General features: G+C 41.1%; 1 protein-coding gene across 2 annotated transcripts in view; it reads left to right on the forward strand.

Moving 5' to 3' along the window:
* Positions 1–22,592, forward strand: part of efcc1 (EF-hand and coiled-coil domain containing 1) — a 26,284-nt gene extending 3,692 nt beyond the window's left edge. The window contains exons 3-8 of one of the 2 annotated variants that reach the window (XM_080026721.1): positions 10,911–11,062; positions 12,139–12,274; positions 14,068–14,227; positions 17,065–17,223; positions 20,007–20,076; positions 20,993–22,592. In XM_080026721.1, coding sequence (XP_079882847.1) covers positions 10,911–11,062; positions 12,139–12,274; positions 14,068–14,227; positions 17,065–17,223; positions 20,007–20,076; positions 20,993–21,126 — 811 coding nt within the window. In that variant the 3' untranslated portion in view covers positions 21,127–22,592. The remainder of the gene's footprint in view (positions 1–10,910; positions 11,063–12,138; positions 12,275–14,067; positions 14,228–17,064; positions 17,224–20,006; positions 20,077–20,992) is intronic. The other variant, XM_080026722.1, reaches the window with a different exon arrangement.
* Positions 22,593–23,409: the final 817 nt, after the last annotated feature.

Genomic DNA, 23,409 nt, shown 5'->3' on the forward strand with positions numbered 1-23,409 from the left:
CCTCTTCCTTATATATATCTGTCGCATCCTTGGTTGTTTTCATACGGATGAATGCTAAATCTGACCACAAGAATTGCGACATCCTAACTCTTTTTTTCTACCATACCAGATAGCAGAAAGTATGGGGATTAGGACGCAGAGTTGCTTGTACATTGGGAGTGTGCCTGAGTTGCCTCTGAATGAAGTCATCTCTCTGTCAACACGCTATACCCAGTGTCAGATGTCCCTGGATCATATGTGATGGGGTTTTAGAGCTGCAGCATTGTGTTGAGGGGGTCTGTTGAAATGATGGAGCATAACTGTATCCCTGCAGGCTTATTTCTTAAACTGCTCTGACAAGTAATGAGATTAGCTGCAATGCTGCTGCTTCTGGATCTCAGAGATACAGAGCTACGCGGCTAGGGGGGTTCTGGTGAGAGCTGGCTCCGCTCCTGTATACTGTGGATTCCACTTAAAGGCACAGTGCGTAAAAGGCATGCATTGGTCTTTATCAGGACAGACGTGCTCGACTTGGTAGAAATTCAATAGAACCTTCACAAGTATGATTTAAAGCCATAGTGTGTAACTTTTAAAAGTCAATGAATGCAGGTTACATTCAAGCCAATCGCCAAACAAGTTGACACAAAGTTGATGATCAGCTCCTCAAAATTCTGACCCGACACTGGCGCAGGAGCTCAGCAAAATCCCAAGCAGAGCCCAAGAAATGTGTCAGTTAAGAATTCTACTGCTAAGAAAAAACCTGGACGTACAGCAGAAGGTATAAAATCCATGTGCCATCACTGAAGGCTTACGTCATGTAGATGCATCGACAGTGTTGTTGTAATTCCTCAGAATTCCTCATGGTGGAAAACAGAAGTTACGCACTATAGCCTTAAGTGTGTATGATCGCTTGAAAATTTATAAAAATGTTATTACCTTTGATTGCGCCTTTTATATCTACACAGGAGTGGGGCCCGCCGCCATTTTGCACCACGTGTACATATTTTATTGTATATAGTTTGTGCCCACCAGAAATGCAAATGTTGAAAGAGTACTATAGAATGAATAACTAAATACATCTCAACCTCATCACTTGATATTGTGGAAAGACTTGAGGCAGTGGTGGATGATGCCATCTTAACTAGCTTCTTGTCCTTGAAGGCCACCATAGTTTCTGTTAAGGCTCCGACCGGGAGAGGTTAGCAAGGGAACGTTGCAATCTAGAACTTTCAGCACTAGATGACGCCAACAAAAAAACTTTAATACACTCTGCCTCTGTGAGCATAGTGATAATAAAGATGGAGATAATCAATGCTTATGCCTCCTTATGATGATTTTAAAGTCACCATTTTACCTGGAATCAGTGCAACCCTGAGAATATCTTTGCAGTTTGAATTTGGTTTGAAATTGACTTCAAATGAACTTTGTTTCCCCAGACTTAGATGAGAAGAGTGATGCTTGTAACTCTCAGCATGAAAGCTAGTAACCTCTTTTCAAACGTGGCACTGTTCCTGTAACGTGAGTTGCATCTCGATTTCCTAGTAAGTGTTTTTATTATCATATGGCGTACATCCACGTCCAGTTTTCCCATTTGTAAAAATCCCCCTTTCAACTTTCCATCAACACCCCAGTAGAAGTCAGTTTTCGAAAAAAATGTCTTCATCCGAATGAAATGTAAGATGTGTGGGTGTGTTGCATAACACGTCTGTGATGTCTTTGGATTGGACGCTATACAACAGAGAACAGAGAACCGCACCTTCCAACAGGAGTTGATTAGCACAGGAAAAGCTTGGTCTGCTGGGATTCTCTAGAAAGGGTTCACTTCAAGTTCTGTGCTTTTTTTTTTTTTTACTCCAGAAGGTTAAAAAAGAAGTCTAAATCAGTCACTGAGCTGTGTGGGCCAGAGGGATGAGACAATAGGAAACAAGGCACAAGGAACAAAAAAGAAATGGGGGGGGGGGGAGTCTACCATCTGGAGGTAGGAGCAAACACTCCACTGTTTGTTCATGGAGTGACTGGACATGTTTTGCCAGGCACACAGAAGAAGAGGAATGGCTTCATTCAGCTTTCCATCTTCTTTTATTTGTGCTACGACCAAAAGGCTCTTGAGAAAATACATAAAATGAATCACACGTTTAAAGGTTGAGTCAGTGATTCTGAAGGACGCTTGTTGTCCAAATCCCTTTTGTTTAAAATCAGTGAATATTTCCTCACAATTCGCTACCCACTTACTGTGTGTGCGCTGAAAAAAACTGGGATGAATACACAGCCTAAGATCTGTACAGGTATGTAAATGAAGGGTATGTAAACAAAAGGGTGCCTGCCGTAGCTAGCAACATGCCTGTTTACACTGGATTTCTTTTCAGCGCACACACACAAAGTATGTATAGGTAATGGATCATGAGGAGATATTCACTAATTTTGATAACAATCATTCTCAAGAATCGTTGTCTCCACCTTTAAATGAACTGTGTCCGTCTTTCATCTAGAACGTCTTTGCTTTCATTGCCCTCTTGATTCCATGTGTCTCTGTTTAGATAGTCCAGGGATATTTCTAGAGAGCGTATTGTATACCCAAGCACATGTGTCCTAAGTGTGCACCTTTAAAACTCACTTTTGGTTTTATCGGCACGCCTGCAGACTTTCTCCTCTGTATGCCTGTAAGCCCTGGCCCTGTGAAGGCAGGCCCCCATGGGAGCCATAATCTCCCAGTCTTTTCATGCTCTCTGCATGACGCCTGAGAGCAGGCGGGGAGAAGGAGGATCCAGCACGACCATTATCTGCCTCTGCGCAGAGAGCTGCAGCATTGTGTGGAGCAGGTGCTGCCTCTGCATTCCTACCCTTTAAATAATGTGGAAAGGACACACTCGAGGGACGTTGTGTGGGACCCGTGGCATTCTGCCTGCCTGTTGTTCTTGAACGACCTTCAAGAACTCACTCTGCCAAGTGGGCTCACTTTCACATTGAACCACTGCCCTGCTCTCTGTCTCTCTCTCTCTGTCTCCCTCTCTGTCTCTCTCTCTCTCTCTCTCTCTCTCTCTCTCTCTCTCTCTCTCTCTTTCTGCGTTGGAGGTGTGTTGACATCAGCAGAAATACATCACACACCAAACATCTTATACATTTATGCCACCCACCATTGCTCGACTTCTCTCCCTGTATATTTCCCTTTACTTGTAATAACCAATTGTTTGTTTGACTTTGGGGTCTAACCACCCTCTGTAATGTTACAGCCATTGGTTTTTTGATTAAAGCTACAGTGCGTAATTTATGTTGCCCCCATGAGGAATTTTTAGTAATTACAACGCTGTCGGCGAGTCAACATGTGGTAAGCCTTCGGTGATCCTGCATGGATTTTATACCTTTTGCTGTACGTCAATGTTCTTTCTTCGCAGTAGAATCAACAATTAAAACATTTCTTGGGCTCTTTTTGGGATTTTTCTGAGCTTCTGCGCCAGTGTAAGGGGGCAACACCAGTTGCCATACTGAGAAATACAGAGAGAGTTTTGGTAGCAATGACTTGAAATGAACCAACGTTCATTCACATGATAAAGTTACGCACTAAAGCTTTAAGTTCTCAGCTGGTGCTACATAATCACCACATCACCGAAGCTGCTTTATTTGTATCCAAGAGACCAGCTCTTTGTATTGGGTACGGCTAGAGAGGACTTGATTAATAACAGTCAGCTGAGTAAACATGACCCCTCACCTCACTCGTCTCTGTCCTGCCACGGAGGGGGGAGGGGGGGAGGGGGCACCAACACAAACCCAAACCCTGAACTTCAAGTTCATGCTCAGGTTTACAGCGTTGCCCTCGTGTATAACCCGCACACAGAGAAAGGAGAGACTTTCACTGACCGGTGACACCTGAAAGAGGGATGGGTTGGTCTAGTGCAACCTCCTTAATAAGTGGGCCCAAAAGGAAAACCGCTGGGGGCTCATGGGCCACACATATAGTAAAACATATAATGTCAATTAATCGCTACAAATAAATCGTACTTAAGGTAGTGTTAACTCAATAGATATAGTACTGCTAAATGGAATGACGCATTCCTTTCTTCTTCACTTTTAATCGCATCATTATAACAATTGTTGTTCTTACATATTTTGGACACATTCTTATGATTCAACAATGTTGATGGAATCATCACAAAACAGAACTACTGTAATATGAGACAGTTTGAGCCTGTTTCAGTCAGTGAGAGAAATTGCACTGCCTTGATTTTGCTATTTCAGCATAGTTTGGCTTATAAATTGTAAGGCCAATCCTGAGACACTCATGCAGCTTCATAAAACTGATTTACTGCATTCGTTTTATTTATCATATTGCACAGTGTATTACACACGCGAACCAGATTTGCAGACAACAATTTTCCTTAAAAAAAAAAAAAATAATATATATATATTTTTTGGTCTGCAGGCAAAAAACAAGAAGGGCCGTATTCGGCCCACGGGCCGCTAGTTGAATAGGCCTGGTCTAGTGCATGTAGGAGGGGGGGATGAATGGATGTTGATGGAAAGTTCACTTCAGCGCCGCACTGTGATAAACACAGGGAGAACTCTGGCTCTCCTGCTGGCTCTAACAACAAACAGCTGGACTATACAGGGCCAAAAGAAAAGCCCAAAGACTCTGGCTAATAGGGCAGAATACAGGATCCTATTAATTACAAATGCCCTGACGTAGCACAATAAAACTCTTCATGTACAATTTTACTCCTGTGTGTGTGTGTGTGTGTGTGTGTGTGTGTGTGTGTGTGTGTGTGTGTGTGTGTGTGCCTGCCTCGAGGATATGTACTGTAGTCATAATTAGACCTGTATGGCTACAAAATGGCTTCACATATATTTAACTGTATACCACTAGTACATTCTCTCTGCCAAGGGCTCAAATGTCAGACCAATAATATACTAATCTAAAAAATCACAAGATGGCTTTTTCCTTTCTTGTGGTGAGGAATAATGTAATATATAGTCAGTTCAGAATCTTTTGTTTTTCCAAGTCTTAGATGATTTCCAAGTCTCAATTGAATCTTGGTGTTTGATCAAAGAGAGGGACAGGCCATGGAGACGGTTTAGGAAATGTTATCTGCTCCATTTGTATAGTGCTTCCTCAGAACGATGAGATACATATGCTGCTAGATTCAGCCCTTGATTCTCTGCTGATTTATGACATTAGAAGATTTGCTTTAGTTTTAGAAGTTTATTTTTCTATAAACACAAGCCAAGCAGCACAAAATTCCAAATGTTCTTGAAGTTATAGCTTTTACCTTAAAAGTTGTGTAGTGTTCCACCTGGTCTCGCAAAGCCAGACCAAACTACAGCAAGTAGTATGGTCTGGAACCACGCAATTTACACCCTCTATGTGTGTGTGTGTGTGTGTGTGTGTGTGTGTGTGTGTGTGTGTGTGTGTGTGTGTGTGTGTGTGTGTGTGTGTGTGTGTGTGTGTGTGTGTGTGTGTGTGTGTGTGTGTGTGTGTGTGTGTGTGTGTGTGCGGGACCTGCCCACACAGACAGGTTGGCTGTAAGCGAATTGTTTCAAGGGTTGAGGGGGAACTCAATATGGGAAAGCCAGCAACAGGAAGGGGAGGAGTTACCCTGGTAGCCAATGGAAGCGCTTACTGTATAGACGCTGGCGAAACCCGCCAGCCAGACTATGTTCCACCTATTGCCCATGTAAATGCAGTGTTAACTGTCTTTTTGGCTTTGTTTTGATAGGTCTGCTGAATGCTGAGAAAAACATTGGCCATTTAGCTTCTACTGTTAGCCCTTATATGCTATCCGCTAGCTTTGTCCGTTTGGTGCTGAATAGGTAGGCTATAGCATGCTGTTGGTTTATCAGATTTTTTGCTGGTCTTTTCTGCTGTTAGTAACGGGATTCACGAGAGCGCTGTCACTGATTCATACCTGTAAGTCAAAATGTGCTTAAATAGCTAAACAATAAGCTAAAAGAGCATTAGTATTTTGAAAAAGGTTTCTGTCCACCTGGCTAATGTCAGTGCAGTATTCACCCCTTTTTAATATAGTTTTAGTCTCTCTAAAACCCGTTGGTATTATTATTTTTATTTGTATTATCATTAGGGGAGAGTGGCCTAAGTTGTGCAACTTTTCACTCAAAGTGACTTTAAAGTAAGGCCTTGACAGTAAAGTCTCCAACGCAAATATGTACATATATTTCAGGGTGTTGTGCATCCCTGGCAATAAAAACTTTGGATCTGGAATAAACTGTTGAAGAAATATAGCTTTCGGAAAAAAAGTTGTCTTGATGCACAACTTGCCCCCGGTGTGGTCGGTTGGAGAGAATACCATGGGGTGAATTGTGCCATTGATATATATCTCATAAACTGTAATGCAAGACAAATCCATTAGACAATCACTTATTTAAGGTGTATTTAAAGAGGACCTATGATGCTTTTTGACTTTTATGACCTATAAACGTTGTTATGATGATTCATAGTCATGCTTAACCATACTAAATTATCAAATAATGACTTACATGCATTTCGACGTATTCCCTGCTGACCGTCTGGGGTGTCTGTGCCGAGCACTAAACACTATTCTAGCCAGTCGAGAAGTCACATGTTCAAAGCGGTCTACCCTTTGTAACTTCGTGACGTCGCATGTAACTTCGTGAAGTCACCACGCGGATGTTTCCATGTATGGTAATGCTGTCACTTCCCTGTTCGCGTCTGCCTCGCGCCCTTATAGGTCCATGCTCGCGCTTCCCGCCACTGAAAGTGTTCTGGAAGGAAGGTAACCAATCACAACGGAGTGGGGTTTGCAGGAGGGGGGGAGGGTAGCGGAGATGGCCGATGCACAGGCGGAGGGAGCGGAGATTGCCGAAGCACACACACTCAAGTGTTGACAGGACGTGCTGGATCGCCAAAATAAGAGAAAGAGCTTCCCGAAAATCTACATAGTTTTTTGTGATGTGATTCGTGTCAGGTTGCTCTATAGCAGTGTAAAACAAGAAATTAAGACCAGAAAAGTAGTATAATAGGTCCTCTTTAAAGTAAATAGTTGACAAAGATTGAAGGACAATTTTCTTAAACAAGGCCTAGCAGATCTAATGGTTTTACCTGCAAAGCTCACAATGACAAAGTCACCATCATCATCTTTCTGGCCATCTGAACTCTCATCAGTGGTGTCGTTAAGTGGAATTGAGATGTCACTCTCTTCTGAGCTACTGTAGACAATCACTTTCTTTTGGTGACCAGCGTATACAGCCATGTCACTGGCACAACTCTCAGAAATGTACTTTTCACTAGTTGCTCTGTGCTTGTGGAACCAACTGCCACCTGACAAATGTGATTCCCCTACATTTCTGCCTTTAAATCAAGGCTCAAAACCCATATGTACACCCTGGTGTTTCCTCCCCATTAACTATCTTACCTCTGCACTACTATCTGTGTTTATGTGGATGTATGGGCTTTACGTCTTTTATTTTGGTTATTGTTATTTTACCTTCATTGTTTACCTACTGAATGCACTATGTACAGCACTTTGGACAGTGCAAACTGTCATAAATGTGCTTTTATAAATACATTTTACTTACTTACTTACTTACTTACTTACTTACTTACTTACTTACTTACTTACTTACTTACTTACTTACTTACTTACTTACTTACTTATAACTCAACCAGGCCCTTTGGCACAAATCACCCCAATCCCAGAAATTTGGATAATAAGCATGATGCAGCAATTTAGGGCTGACATCGTGCTAACTGTATAGACTCAAAATGTAGCATACCAAAGCACTAAAACATGTGTCAAATGTTTTCAAACTTGTCTATAATTGTTCAGACACAATAATCAAAAAACCTTGATCATGGAAATTTACTTTGAAAGGCAAAACACCGTTTTTTGAGCTTAAATATGCTTATATCTTATTCCTTGTGTCTCCCTTCTTTACAGGATGAGTCAAATGGATGGCTCTTCTTAAATATGTGGTCACATTTCCAATTTCTTCCACGGTTTTCTAGAAAGAAGGGGTGGGACAACTTCCAACATGCACAACTTAAGCCACTCTCCCCTATAATAATAATAATAATTATTATTATTATTATTATTATTATTAAAGCTATAGTGCCTAACTTCTGTCGCCCCCATGAGTAATTCTGAGTTATTACAACAACACTGTCTGGGTGCATCTACATGGGGTAAACCCTTCGGTGATGGTGCATGGATTTCATACCTTCTGCTGCACGTCTAGGTTTTTTCTTTGCAGTAGAATCAACAACTAAAATATCTCTTGGGCTCTTCTTGGGATTTTCCTTTCCATTCCTCTGGGGGCGACACACTGCTGCCATACTGAGAAATACAGAGAGAGTTTTGTGGAGCTGATAGGCTTAATCAACTTTGTGTCAACTAGTTTGCATGGCTTGAATGCAATCAACATTCATTTATTTGAAAAAGTTACGCACTATAGCTTGGGGGGGGGGGGGGGGTATCTACTAGACTACTAAGCTAGTGGCTTGCTTTGTCTGTCTGCCTTTTGGTACTGGGCAGGTAGTGTACATGGGGGAATAACAGAGCCTTTCTCAATGGAAACTGCTGGCAGCTGCTGGAAAGATGATTAATGAATGCGGCGAAACTGAAACAAACAATACAGTTGGATGCCAAAGGCAATTTGCTGAAAGACCCAGCTGATTGGAACTGCATAAACATCATATATAAATAATCTTTCCACATTATAGGCCCTACTGTTGATATAAAAGCTTTTGATTGGATTAAGTTGCTTTTGTGCATAAAATGTGAGGAATTTGCTCATTAGTTGCAGGAAGTGTTAAACACTCTAATTAGTGTATTAATTGTGAACATATTCCATAGAACAAATGTTTTGCTTGAAAATCGGACAGGGAGCATCAATCACTCATAGTACACTTTGAAGTATGCAGTGTATTCTATACTTCATCTTTACTTTTCCCTCCCTCTCAGCGAAGTAAGCAAATTAATATATATATATATATTTATTTTTTTGGCAGGTCAAACCCACCCATGCTGTGTTTGTGCCTGGTCCATTGGCGTGAGCTACGGTGCCTGTCTAAATGAAACGCTGATCAAATTATGTCTGCTGCAATCCCACCATCACAAAACCCCACTGTCCAGGATGCTGTCTGCCTGGACTGCTTTCAGGTGTCTGTTTTTCCATCCAGTCTGAATTCCAATGCTTAGCTCACCACAACCAAAGACCTCTTCACGCTCCAACTATGCAGTTTGGAAAAACTGTGTAAATCTCAGGCGCAGTCACAAACAAATGAGATCCAACCCTGAATACTAGTAATATTGCGCCTGGAACTTCCCTCTTGCAATCGTTGCATAGCTGATTATTTAAACTCTGAGGCTCTTTCGATGTGACATATAGCTTCCTGTGAGCAGGGGATTGTGGGTCAGAATCCTCAAAAAAGCATGCAGATTTACGCACCAACAAATCAAGAACGGATGTAGTAGGGCACTTTTTTTATTTTTCAGTATGCTGCATCTGACCACATGTATTGGGAAAAAAATCATTGTCTATCACACTCAATAGCTAAGAAGCCCTAGTTCACATGCAACAGGGGGGAGGCCGCTCTTCTTACCAGCCTTTGAACGTGAGAGTTCTTTTTGCCCTTCTGTGAAGACACAAAGCCATTTTTAAACCTTTATGCATGTCGAAAGCCCGAGCCAGAAGCTGTGGCCTTGCTACAGTGTTTCGCCGGACACGGCCAACCAACCACTGTCAATTAAAGTGCAATTAGTCACACCAAAGCCTGCCATTGAAAGAGCCCTCTCCACCGGTCTCATTCCAGAGTCCCAGCGTCTCCACAGCAACCGGCCAGCAGAGTTGTGTGTGTGTGTGTGTGTGCGTGTGTGTGTGTGTAAGTGTGTGTGTGTCTACGTCCAGTGCGCCATGCAGTTCCATATTAGTCTGACTGTGCAAGCCTCCTCCTCTCACGTTTCTTCCACTGTGACCCATGCTAACTTAAACATGACTCTCTCTGATTGATCGCCCTGAGATCATACCCAACAATTATTGACCTTCAGTGAAGTCAGTCAGTTTTCTCCACCAGTTGTGCAGAAAGAGAGCCAAAGCAGTGCACACAGAGGCAGAGCATATACTCTCGTCTTACAGCATATACGTCTGCCTTGTGCCAACAGGATATGAGCACGCTTGCTGCGTTTTTTCCTTTTTTTCCCCCCAGAGAGTAAGGCTGTTGAAAACCTTTTTAGAGATTTTCTCTTTTCTTTTTTCTGCAAGACATCTTCATCTGGAAACACTTATTATGTGATTTAAGAAGGCCCCCTATCGGATTTCCCCCCCGACACAAAAGAGCAGAGTGCAAAGAGAAAAATTCAACCCTCACAGAACAATCGATCGGTAAAAAAAAAAAAACTGCAGTCTCAGTCTTTTTTTTTTTAGCAAATGTTTGAATGTGCCTTTGACATAAGGGAAACAGCGTCGTATAGAATAATATGACGTATCGTTTCTAGAAAAATTTGAGTGTGCTTCAAAAAATGATGTGCTCCCACTTTGTTCCATCCATTGTGGAGCTAACGTGTTTCCCACTCACATCTTGGAACTCTCTCTTGCAACAGTAACAGCGCCTTTTCTACCATTGACCCACTTTACTGTAAAAAAAATGCCTTAAAGACACAATGTCTGGCTTCAATTAGCCTACCCCGCCCAGATTTGGCATTCAACATCACAGGCCTCTATAAAATTATCATGGCGGTTGTAGATGTGGCTTGATATACACGCTGCCTTGTGTTACATGATATGTTCTCTTTGATGTCGCCAATTGAACTGAACTTTTTCTCATCTGCGCAAATGAAAAAGAGCAGTTTCAGCCTCCTTGGTCAGTGTCAGTTGTATGTGCAGAGAAGTACACACACAGAGATGGGGCCATGCATTTACAGTAGACTTAACATCTGCATTGAACCTACAGTTCTCTCTTTCAGGTCCGAGGTGGCAAAACTACAGCTCCCAAGCTGCACCGGGGCAGAGCAGCAGCTCAGCGGTGGTGGCAGAAGGCCGGGCCAGAGGTGTTGCTCGGATTCCCAGGACGACCGCTGTTCTCCAACAGGGCGTGCTTTGACCACCCCGGATAAAAGTAAGACATGGTTGGCATTCTAAAGCACAGACTCTGTCTCTTTACTGAGGAGAATAGTTTGAAAAAACAATGAATTTGACATATGGTTATGGCTGGGTAGCAAAGTTTGTTTTTCGGCACCAACCAAAAGGCCTCAATACCATCCAGTATCGGGAAATGTCTTGCCGTTCAATACTGGCTTGATCTGCCAAAATCTGAAAGTGCTGGTGATTGGCTTTGTCGAGGCATCCAGGAACAATACATTAGGTTGTAACATGTGTTACGTATTCTAGGGATGCACCGATCCACTATTTTTAGTTCTGATCCGATTCCGATACTGTCCGATCCGATATCATAATTATTATACATTTATTTGTTGTTGGTGATGCTATGTGTAAGGTTAGGAATGCTTAAGCAACACAGCTATTCTAATTTAAAAGAGCAAGAATGTATACACAATGCATATAGGTTTATCTTAAAGGCAGACTATGCAACATTTAAATGAAAATATAAATTATATAATCATATACAAATAATCACTCTCAATGATAACTTCTGTCCCACTAGAATATGTGGTGGTGTGTTTATCTGCACAGTCCTCCTCTCTCTGGCTGGATTTTACATGGTAGTATTTGTTGATATTGTTTTGTAAACAGAAGACTCAGGTCTAAGCTCCTCCCTGCTACTTCACGAGGCCCAGAGCACAGAGCAGAAGCCTCTCCACTTCCTTGACTGGGGTTAGCTTTGGTTAGCTCAGTGGCTAACACACTGATATGGACTGTATGTCTAACTGGAAAGTGGTGTGCTCTCTCCCTACACCGAATTTAGGTGCCTGCTCTCTTCACTTGTGTTTTTACTTCTTCTATACTTAATTTTTGAGAGGAGCCATTGAAAATGACTACTGCTGTAATTGTTGTGCATATGAAAATAACCCTTGTTGATTCTTGATAATGATAATAGTGTGTGTGTGTGTGTGTGTGTGTGTGTGTGTGTGTGTGTGTGTGTGTGTGTGTGTGTGTGTGTGTGTGTGTGTGTGTGTGTGTGTGTGTGTGTGTGTGTGTGTGTGTGTGTGCTGTGTGTGCTGTGTTGTGTTGTAGTGGAGGAGCAGCTGTTCCGTTCGGTGGAGGGCCAGGCAGCCTCAGATGAGGAGGAGGACAAGTGGAGCGGGGAGCAGCAGAGGAGGGTAGAGCAGGTCAAGAGGATCCTCAGCAGACTGTCCCGCTGTGGGGAAAGGTCTGGAACATTCATACCATCACTCTGGCTGTGTTCGGAAAGCCATACTAACGTCCTCCCTCCTATACACAACATCTATATACTACATACCAGGGCTGGTTCTACGCAGTAAGATTAGGGTGGGCAGATAGAAATAGTAGGTGGGCAGAGAAACCTGTGATGCTCGCAGAGCGCACAAGCAAAACAAATTTGCCCTTGCAAGATCTCCATGCCTGCTTTTTGGCACATTTACTGTAATGTAAGCTGTTAGACACATCGCTGCTTTGGGGGAGGGTGGTTACCACGATAGCACTGCTACCAGCAGCTTTCCACTATTGCCTCCGATGTCCAGCTGGGTGAAAATAGTAGCCAGCCGAGGCCACGACTTGGACTTGCTGCTCTTTTTCTTTTACAGGACATATTTTCTGTAATATAATGAATTCATTTAAATGCAGTGAGAGGAACGAAGCAGAATAACTCTGTTGTCCAGTTATCTTTTTTCCACAGACAAGGTTGAAATAGGCTATAGACTATACACACTGTGCATGGAGGGGACATGACGTGATCAGTTAATTTCGGATTACCTCCCAGATAAACTGATTCAATTATTAGGCTATTAATTATCTAGACCCAAACATTGTATTCCTTTTTTGTATGATGACCCACATTTGCATAATATGATGTCAATATTAAACACACAAACTAAAAAAAAAAAAAAAGCAACCGCTTAGTTCGCTTATGCCTCGGGCCATCACATACTAAACTTGAAGTCAAAATAAGTATGAGTAGGACGTTAGTATGGCTTTCCGAACACAGCCTCTATTTTACAGAAAGGCACCAGCAGTTATATTGTGACCATAAAACCAAAGCAATATACTAAAAGCTTGGTAGTGTAGCAGCACCTTGGGATATTTCTCTGTCCGTCTGTCGCTCCAAGACACCATTTCATGCTACACATATTCAATGTATTGCTAGTATCAAACAAAAGTTCTAAGTAGAGAGTAACTGCGAGTGTTAATTATTTAGGCGAGACACGGCAGGCAAAAACATTGTTTTTTCGAGCACTGGTCAATTTTGAGACCTTTCTTCCATAAAATGTATTTGTTCATATTATAAATGAATGTCTATGGTCTTGTCTGTTTGTGTCTGTATATTTATCTTATACAACCATATCTAACCGCCATTATCACAGCACTTGTTTTTTTCTATACTCTGAACCAAAAAATTAACTTTTAAAGCACTTACATCAACTAAACTTTCCATAATCATTCTTAATTGCCTGATTAATCATACATTCTGTTCTGAAAAACATGCAGAAAAAATGCATTTTTACGACCTGCTCATAATACATCTTTAAATAAAAAACAATAAGGCTGTATCCAAAACATGTTCTGTAAAAACAACCTTGGGCTCAAATATGTAGTAAATCTGAAATAAAAATGTTAACTCTGGCTTTATCCAACATCTATATTTACAATATATACTGTACATAGATGCAAATCATGGCATATTCAGCAGGATATTGACACATTTGCATATGTATTCAAACATTTCTGAAGATATTGTAATTTAAAAAAATGATTGGTTCAGAGAAAGTAATCAACTGGCAAGGTTTCATGATGATATATATGTTAAAAAAGTTCCCCTTTCCACCTGAAGTGCCTGGCCTTAAGGAGACCCAACAGTGAGACATACTGTACTGTAGCCTCATTCCACTCAAACTGTTTCTATTCGACATCTTCAGTCCTGCTGATCTGACCCCTGACCCCCTCTCTCTCTCTCTATCTCCTCTGGCACCATTTTGTAAAAATCAGGTGTGAGGACAAGGCCTTGAGGAGGCTGATGTCTACCTTTGGGAGCTCCAGGAGGAGTGAGGAGAGCTGCAGTGCTGTGGTGGAGCTGCTGGAGAGGGTCAACAGGTTGCATAAGCAGCTGGAGCTGAAGGAGCGCCAGGCCCAGATAAACATGGAGCAGGTACAAACCAACACTCAACTCCCACGGCACAATACTGGGGCTACTACACTCTGTTTATTATATATCATTTATACCAAACTGTTGTGTCTGGACAATGCTCTGCCTTGCTTTTTATATCATTAGTCATTTGGGCGGCCGGGTGTATAGTGTTAAACTAGATTAGAGAGGACTGCTGCTGCTGCTGCTTGGTTGTTATGAAAGTGGAGGGCATCAAAGGCTAAAAAACCACAGCCCGCTGTCTGATCCTACAGCTTCAAGCTTAACCAAACCACCACCAGCAGCGGTGGCCTCCCCTGTGTGTGTGTGTGTGTGTGTGTGTGTGTGTGTGTGTGTGTGTGTGTGTGTGTGTGTGTGTGTGTGTGTGTGTGTGTGTTTGCAGCTGTTTCGCACTGGAGCTCGCCACAGAAAAAACATTCCCATCTTGTCCCGCGTGATACTTTAAGAATATCATAACTGAAAAGCCCTCACTGTTACAGTCGAGTAGTATTTTCACAACACAGGAAAAGACTGGCAGAAAGGGGGAACCGTTACGTAATGTGTTCCCATAACCTCTCAGCGCTCGGGAGAGGAGGAGAAGTTCAAACTAAACAAAGTCCATGACTGTGCGAGCCTTTGTTTATGTGCAGGATGTGTGGGGTGAGACCTCTGTCCTTCAATGCACCTATGACGTAAAGGTGCACCGCAGGGATTTTTTCAACTTTGTTTTGGCAGGCAAAAGCTAATACAATAAAGTACATCGTGGGCCAAAAAGTCACTCTAACACTTGCATTTGACCTACACTTACATTATATTATATTTATATTAAAGGTGGAGTCAGTGATTCTGGAGAACACTTGCTGTCAAAATGTCACAGAATATCTCCTCACGATCCACAACCTGTCCATACTGTGTGTGCACTGAAAAAAAATATCTGGTGTTGTTAATACACATCCTGGCTCTGTAAACTGGTACGTGAACAGCGGGTATGTAAAGACTCCACATTTTAAGATGTTTAGTAGGACTACTACAGGGCCAAAATGTTATATATCCAAGAGTGACATATCCAGCTGTACTCTGCTGCAGAGTTTTCTTAATCTGTGATTGATTTTCAAGAAATAAGGTTGGCAGTATTCTACATTTTTCCTAATTACAACAAATCATCAACAATGAAAAAAAAACACAACCGGCGATGAACTGATTTAAAGCATTGCGTTTGCATCCAAAGCCTGCTAAATCATCTTCCTCTGTGCCGCAGAGCTCCACTGTCATCCAAAAACTAATTAAAAAAAAACATCAATGAGCCACACCAGGACATGTAGCTTCATCAACATGAACACATGCTGAATAACAGCTGGTTTGGGTCTTTGAATTGATTTTGTTGACAATAAGAAAAATATAAGTACATTATCAGTTTTTATTCATTAAACTATATTTTTCTGTGAACATTTTGAAGTATTAGTATGGGTGCTGGTGTAGTGTGTTCACATTGTAAACGTGCCATATTTACAATATTTTAATACATGTCATTATAGATGGTTTTTGACGGATAAAGTGAGTTCCAGTGATGGACAGTGTGTAGGATTTAAAAAACTCTGAACTGTGAATTATAATGATGAAGTATGCTAACTACACTCAACAAAAATATAAACACAACACTTTTGTTTTTGCTCCCATTTTTCATGAGATGGACTTAAAGATCTAAAATTCATTCCAGATACACAATTGTACCATTTCTCTCAAACATTGTTCACAAATCTGTCTAAATGTGTGATAGTGAGCACTTCTGCTTTGCTGAGATAATCCATCCCACCTCACAGGTGTGCCACATCAAGATGCTGATCTGACATCATGATTAGTGCACAGGTGTGCCTTAGACTGTCCACAATAAAAGGCCACCCTGAAATGTGCAGTTTTGTCTCACAGCAAAATGCCACAGATGCCACAAGCATTGAGGGAGCGTGCAATTGGCATGTTGACAGCAGGAATGTCAACCAGATCTGTTGCTCGTGCATTGAATGTTCATTTCTCCACCATAAGCCGTCTCCAGCAACTTCGCACAGCCATTGAAGAGGAGTGGACCAACATTTCACAGGCCACAATTGACAATCTGATAAACTCTATGCAAAGAAGATGTGTTGCACTGCATGAGGCAAATGGTGGTCACACCAGATACTGACTGGTTCTGAGTCCCCAGACCCCCAATAAAGCAAAAAAATGCACATTTCACCAGTGTTAACTATATATGACACTTAACATTGGTAATGAAGTGACAGCCACCATTGGAAATGAAAAGGGTGGGCAGCTACCTGGTTAACTAAATTGTAACTTAAGGCAAAAGTTGGAAACAAATCATGTTAGCATTCATCCTTAGACACTTGACACAATCAATCATCAATATTAGCATGCTCTTTAGCCCCATAGATTGGCCTAATTACAGCCCACAGAAAACTGACATATTTTCTTCAATGCAAGTTCATCAATTCATGGCTTGAAATCTTGAGCAGTAGAACATACATTCCTAGCAGTAAGCTACGCAAGAGTCCTAACCAATGGGAGCATGTGCGACGTGCGGATATGGCACAGGCTCTGCATGCAGCAAAAAATCAAAAATCAAAAATTATATAGACCTATAGCCTATTTTTTTTTTTTTTTTTTTTTAAAGATTTGGGGCTAATCAAAATAGATTCAGGGCTTTAGCCCCAAATAAAACAGCCTAGTGACGCCACTGATGTTGAGTATGTAGGAGGAAGGACGTTAGTATAGCTTTTGGAACACAGCCTATGTACTTTGGAACACAGCCTACGTACCTGTGGGCAGACAGAAGTAGTTGACTGTGAGGGTGTGCGTGTGTGTTCCAGATGAAGGAGTGTCTGGTGCAGGAGCTGCAGCAGAAGGCTGAGGAGACAGAGCTGCTTCACAGTGAGCTGCAGCTGTTAGAGACGGAGCGTGTTCGCCTGTCTCTGCTGGAGGACAAACTGCTGGACATCCTCCAGCTCCTCACCCAGCTCAGAGACCTGGTGAGGGACATTTTTATTTAAAAAAAATTCTGGCCAAGAGGCAGCAAAAAGCTACATAGATATGCTCACACTCACGACATACAGACAACAATTAAAATGATAAAAAACAGTTACAAGTAAGGGAGGTCGTCTCAAGTGCTCTCAGCCTGGATTTAAAAGCAGTAAGCACTCAAAGAAATCAGTTCAGTTATTTTCCAGTCTTTTTGCAGCATGTTGCATGTAGAAGGAGCAGAGTCGACGAACGCCCTTTTTCCCAGTTCTGTGCGGGGCAATTGAACAGTCAGATATACAGTACCTGTAATACTTTACAATAAGGGTACATTAATTGACTGTTAGTTAATGCTTATTAAATGCACACTATACATTAACTCGTCATCAACTAACCATTAAAACATGCCATAATAAATGCTTGATAGGCCTTGACTAAGCATTAACTTAACTGTTAGGGCCCGTGTCCACCTAACGCCTTTTTCCAGCGTTAAACGCTGGCTGTGCGCTCGGGAGTGTGTCTACTGAGCGTTTTTTTCGACCGCTTTTTTCAAGCGTTTTATGAGCTGGGAGAGAGAGTGCTGTGATCGGGGGAGAAAAAATGCTGATCGTCACCTGTCAGTCAGACCTATCAACACTGGTTTAACTCTTTAGGCTTGCTGTTTTCTATTTAAATCGTTACATTTTAATATGAATAGTCTTATGAAACAGAGAATACTTTCCACAATCCTCTGTTTGGATGAGGAGTTATCGCGGCTCCTGCAAACACACACGGAGCAAGTTGTAGGCTGACGTGTGCGCATGAAACGATCCATAGGAGATAAAAAATACAGCGAATCAAGTGTTCGGCTAATCTGCTCCCACAAACGGGCTCTCCTCCCTCTGTTCTGGTCATTTTAAGTCACTATTTTCGTACAGTTTCGGGTAAACAGAGACGGAAAAAGAAGTTTCTCTTCCGTCTTCTTTGTTGCCAAGGCGACGAGTCCCGACGATCTACTATCTGATTGGCCCTTTGAAAAAAGCGGCGGTGACGTCCCCGCCGTTGAACTTTTTTCAACTTGCAAATCTCGAAGCGGCCGCACAAAAAGGCAAAAACGCTTGAAAAAAAAAACGCTGGGCGCCGCGCCTTTTCTCCGAGCGGCCGCCTTTTCCCGAGGCGGCGCTTCTCATTGGGAATCAATTGAAAAAAGGCGCTTGCGGTGGGAAAAAGGCGGTAGGTGGACACGGGCCCGCTTGTTTAATGCTTAACTTAGCATTAGTTAACTGATTATAGTTAATGCATAACCAGACACTACCTAACCATTAATAACTAAGCATTCAAAGTTAGCTCATGCTTAATAAGAATGAACTTACCGTTAATATCATTGACTAAGCATTAATTAACAGTTCATTAATGTACCCTTATTGTCATTTACCGACACACAAAGTCAAAAGTCAAATTAAAATGAAATTAAAAACAACAGTTGACCAAAGTTCTGAACAAAACAACATATAAGATGCTAAGAGGCTAAGGCTAAGGCTAAGATACATGAAACAAAAAGTTAGGAGTGTCAAAGTCTCAACTTGTGTTAAAGGCCAATGCAACAAAAGTGAGTCTTCAGCAACATATTAAACTGTTCAACTTTACAGGGATCCAGGTTCTATTCATTCACACACAGACACACACAGACAATACAGTCCCCCCTATACAGTCAGAGGATACGTATTCAACCAGGCCTGGGTGTATTTACTCAACATGTTTTTACATTGTCAAGGGCCCAAACATGCTGTTTCCATTGTTACAACTTTGTAAACATCAGTTAGACCATCATGGGAACTCAACTCATTGTGTTGGGTTGAGTTCAGAGAGAATCCTCCCACGCTGCACTGGGTTGATTTCCTCTAGTCAAACATCGAAATGAAAATCTACTGAAGAGTATTAGGGCCACGAGAGAGAGAGAGAGAGAGAGAGAAATAAGGGGAAGTGTTTTTTTTCATTGTGGTTATAAAAGACAAAATGTTAAGAATAAAGTGGTAACACACTTTCGTGAATGAAGACTAAATACAATGATCAGAAAGAAAAACAAATAAAATGTTGAGATTAAACTAAAGTTGGAAATATCAATAATTAACATATCAAGTTAAACGTTATTAAAACACTAATCTTTGCTACACCCTCATTTTTCCTGAAAGCAGACGTCTTCTGGCTCTAATAACGGCACTGCACTGTATCAGAGTGAAGGTATTGAATAGGTTTCTCTTGGGTGTTTCCCTTTGTAAGACGGTCCCTATTATAAGAATATGAATCGAGTTTAGGGGACGTCTGGTTTCAGCACAAAATGAAGTTGTAGCCCATTGTCTGCCCTTGTGACGATATCAAAGATGCATCGTTTGTGTTTAAATTAACCTTGTATTTATGAGCTATTGATACCGTAAATTCAATTCAAATCTGTCACCATCTTTCCAACTTTACAGCAGTATCTAACTTTTGGGTTTATTCTTGACATGTTATCTGTCTTTATTCTGGACATTGTATTTCATCTTCATTCTCAACATTTCTTCTTTATTCTCAAAGTGCATAATGAAGAAAAAAACCTTCCTCCTCATGTTCTTCTCTCCACTGGCCTTCTGTAAGAAAGCTCATTAGTTGATAGCATTGTTCAACAACAAACCATCACAAGAACACCAACTAACATGGTTTTTTGTCTGTTATCCAACCCTTTCACTATCTAGTCCAACATGTGTGAGGGTCAGGTTTCCTGTTTAAGTGGGCCTGTTAACTGCCCGACACAGATGATTGTCTTGTTTTCTTTCAGAACGTGTCGCGGAGGTCTCTGGGGAAGATCTTGCTCAGCACTTTGGAGTCCTGCAGCAACCCGCAGCACGGTAAGTGGAGCTCACGCAGGCCAATACAAATCAATGCGTGTCCAGTGAAATGTGATTATGAGAATTTACAGTCGCTCGGGGGCGCCCGAGGAATTGAATTAAATTCCCGACGGTTCCCTCTTGTAACGTGACTCCCCCCTCGGCAGTCACGTCTGTTCTGTTTTTTTTTTTTTACGAGAAAGGAGATATCGGCCATATTTCAATGATCTTGTTCTTATAATTCACTTAATTTAGTAATTATTGTTATTCATAAGGCTACAATTATTCTTAATGTCATTATGTATGATAACACTTCATAGCTGTTGTTTAGCAAACATATGACAAATTCCATTAGGCTAACACGATCAACGTAAATTTGCATATTCTGGCGACCATAATCCAGAGAAATCATCACAAAACTATTTAAACATTATTCAGAGGGTCTCTAAACAGTATTTATTGGAATCTATGATCTTGAACGCCTACAACTAGACCCCAACAATAGTTTTTGATGACCTACATATCCAGAGATATGAAGGTTTTTAGGTGAAAGTGTGCAATTTGGCGGCCACTATGGCACTGTAGCTACATTTATTAGCCTATTGCCATATTCTACAAACCTATTTTTATAAGCAAGCCTTTTTATAGACTCCAGCTATCTTTTGTTTGTTTTTATTCTGTATGTTGTGGATTGTTTTGTGTTTTGTCTCCTCCTTCACTGTCTTTTATTGTAATTTGTTTTAATGTACACATTCATTTAAATATGCCTGTATGCCATGTCAACCACTATGTAACCAACGGTCTGTTTTCAAAAGTGCTATATAAATAAAAATGGACTAACCTACATGCAAAGTTTCATTCTTTTATGTCATAGCACACTATTTCTTTAACCTTTTTTCCTTCTCTTTTTTATCCACTGGACTATTTTGTTGCACAGGGAAAGCCCACATTCTGGAGGTGCTCAACGCGCTCTATCATGAGCTGGCGGCCTGTGAGATCCTGTCTAGTGCTGGCCCTTTGGAGCGCACACAGAGCCAGCAGTCTCTCAACTCCCTCATCATCTCCTGCTAATCCAGAGCGCCTCCTGCTGGGCTGCTCATGCTCACACACGCCTTTCATTCAGAGGACACTGAAGGAAACAAGCAGATCTTTGTGTATAGTGTATCATAATGTAGCTTATATAAACTCCTCAGACCCGACTATCTATAAGTGGGATCTTAGTCTAGAATGTTAATTAGTCGTGTACCAAAATGATTTATTACATAAAAAGGACATTCTTTCTTATGTGTTGTTGTTGTTGTTGTTGTTGCTGTTTTCATGTCATTGCACAGAACTCTTTCATTGATCCAATATGGATCTTCTCCACAGCAGATTCTAAATGTGAAAATGTTCAAATAAGCTAAACCGTAATGGGACATAATTAGTCTGTGGAGCTCCGCTGGTCATCAAGTCAACAACATCCCCATATAAATGTAAAGAATTTTAAAGTAGAGCTACCTGTCTATCCAGGAAATATTGAGGTTGAATTCACTGTTGTTCACTTCTTAGGCCTACTCCCTGGTGCTAAAAAAATTAATTTTTCTTTAGCATAATTTATGAATAAATGCTTGCATTAATTGTTCTCTCTGTGTGCACACAGGCTTAGCTTAGTATTCAGAACCCCATTTACTAAAATTGGTAAAATAATAACATGTACGTTATTTTTTTGGTCATTTTATTGGTAGGCTACAGCTTGTGTGTGTGTGTCTGTCTGTTTAATGAAGGTGACATTTCGGTAACTTAATCGATCCCCTTTGATAGGTCGGGTAACACTTTACAATAAGGGTACATCCATTAACTATTAGTTAATACTTAGATAAGATAAGATAAGATATCCTTTATTCGTCCCACAGTGGGGAAATTTCGGTGTTGCATCACACATTAGAGCAGGAATAAGAGCACACAGGAGTAAAGAGCACACAGGAGTAAAGAGCACACAGAGGGCACAGCAATAGCTGTAAATGCTTATTTAGCTTTAGACTTTGTATAAGCTTATGTTTTAGCTTTAAACTTTGTATAAATATAAACTATAACTATGTGAGTTAGCAGGATATGGGCAGAATAAATAATAAAGTGACAGTGACACATGTAGCACCATTATTGCACGTTCTTAAGTTACAGTATTGCACACTTATTAAGCATTAACTACTAATGGTTATGCTTACCTAATGCTTAACTAAGCATAGTTGATGCTTTACTAGAATTACCTAACCATAGCATTAACTAGCATCACCTAACAGTAACTTAGTGTTGTAAAGTGTTACCATAGGTTGAGTGGATGAAGTTGGATAGACTTTATAATCCCCAAAGGGATTCTCTTTTAGCTTTGAAACATTCTGTTGATGCACATTACAACCAGACGGCCACATTCATAAGTTCTTTCATTCACACTGGAATAAAAAATAACACTCTGTCCCACACCATTATCTCAGTTCTTTAGTGCAGCACGTATACGGTCACTGCCTCACACCTGTTTGTCATTATAACACAGCAGAATAACCCTCCAATAAACGCTCATTCTGTAGCCTAACAGAAAAAGCTGTTATGCCTGTTTGTTGCATTGTCATTGAATCTACTCACTGTTTACAGAGTGGGGGTTGGGCTGTTGTTTTACTGATCACTTTAATACTTTCATTCACGTATTCATAGATGATGCAATCATACTTTGAATTGGGTTCTTGAAAGGTTGTCAACTCTTAAATTAAGCAGTTTTATCAATGCAGTTCCTGATGTAGCCTAGCCAAGTGTCTGTTTTTCAGTAGGCCTACAAAATATCCACTTCCTATTCCTAGGTGATGTTTTGCTGCCATTACCTGATTACCTGCCTATAGCTCACGTTCACTATTCTGACTACATAACAACTGGTCAAATTAGGCTTATTTAGCTACTGGATTCTGTTGACCCCTTAAAAATGAGAAGTTCTTAAACAAGTGGTAAAAGATTCAGATCCCATAGGCCTAGGCCTACATAGGCAGGCTACAGCACAATATATGTTTCAATAGGCCTACTACAACATCAAAGGAAATGAAGGAAAAGTCCTCTTATCAAAATCCTGCTAGCTAAAGAAAGGTACAAAAATGTGATCAGCAAAAAGTAACCAATTACAACTGAACAGGCCTATTAGCCTAGGCCTGCTATGCATGGACCTATAAGATTATATGCAGCAGAATGGCACTGTCTGTCTGTTATTAGATCATTAATTAGCTAGGCTACTGAAGACACTAACTAGGGGACTTGTTTCCTTCGGTAATCAAAAGCAGCATTGTCATGATGATCAATCAAACGTAGGCCTACAAGCATAGACGCCAACCAATA

The sequence above is a fragment of the Ammodytes marinus genome (assembly GCF_949987685.1).
Source record: "Ammodytes marinus genome assembly, chromosome: 4".
NCBI classification, from domain to species: Eukaryota; Metazoa; Chordata; class Actinopteri; order Uranoscopiformes; family Ammodytidae; genus Ammodytes; species Ammodytes marinus.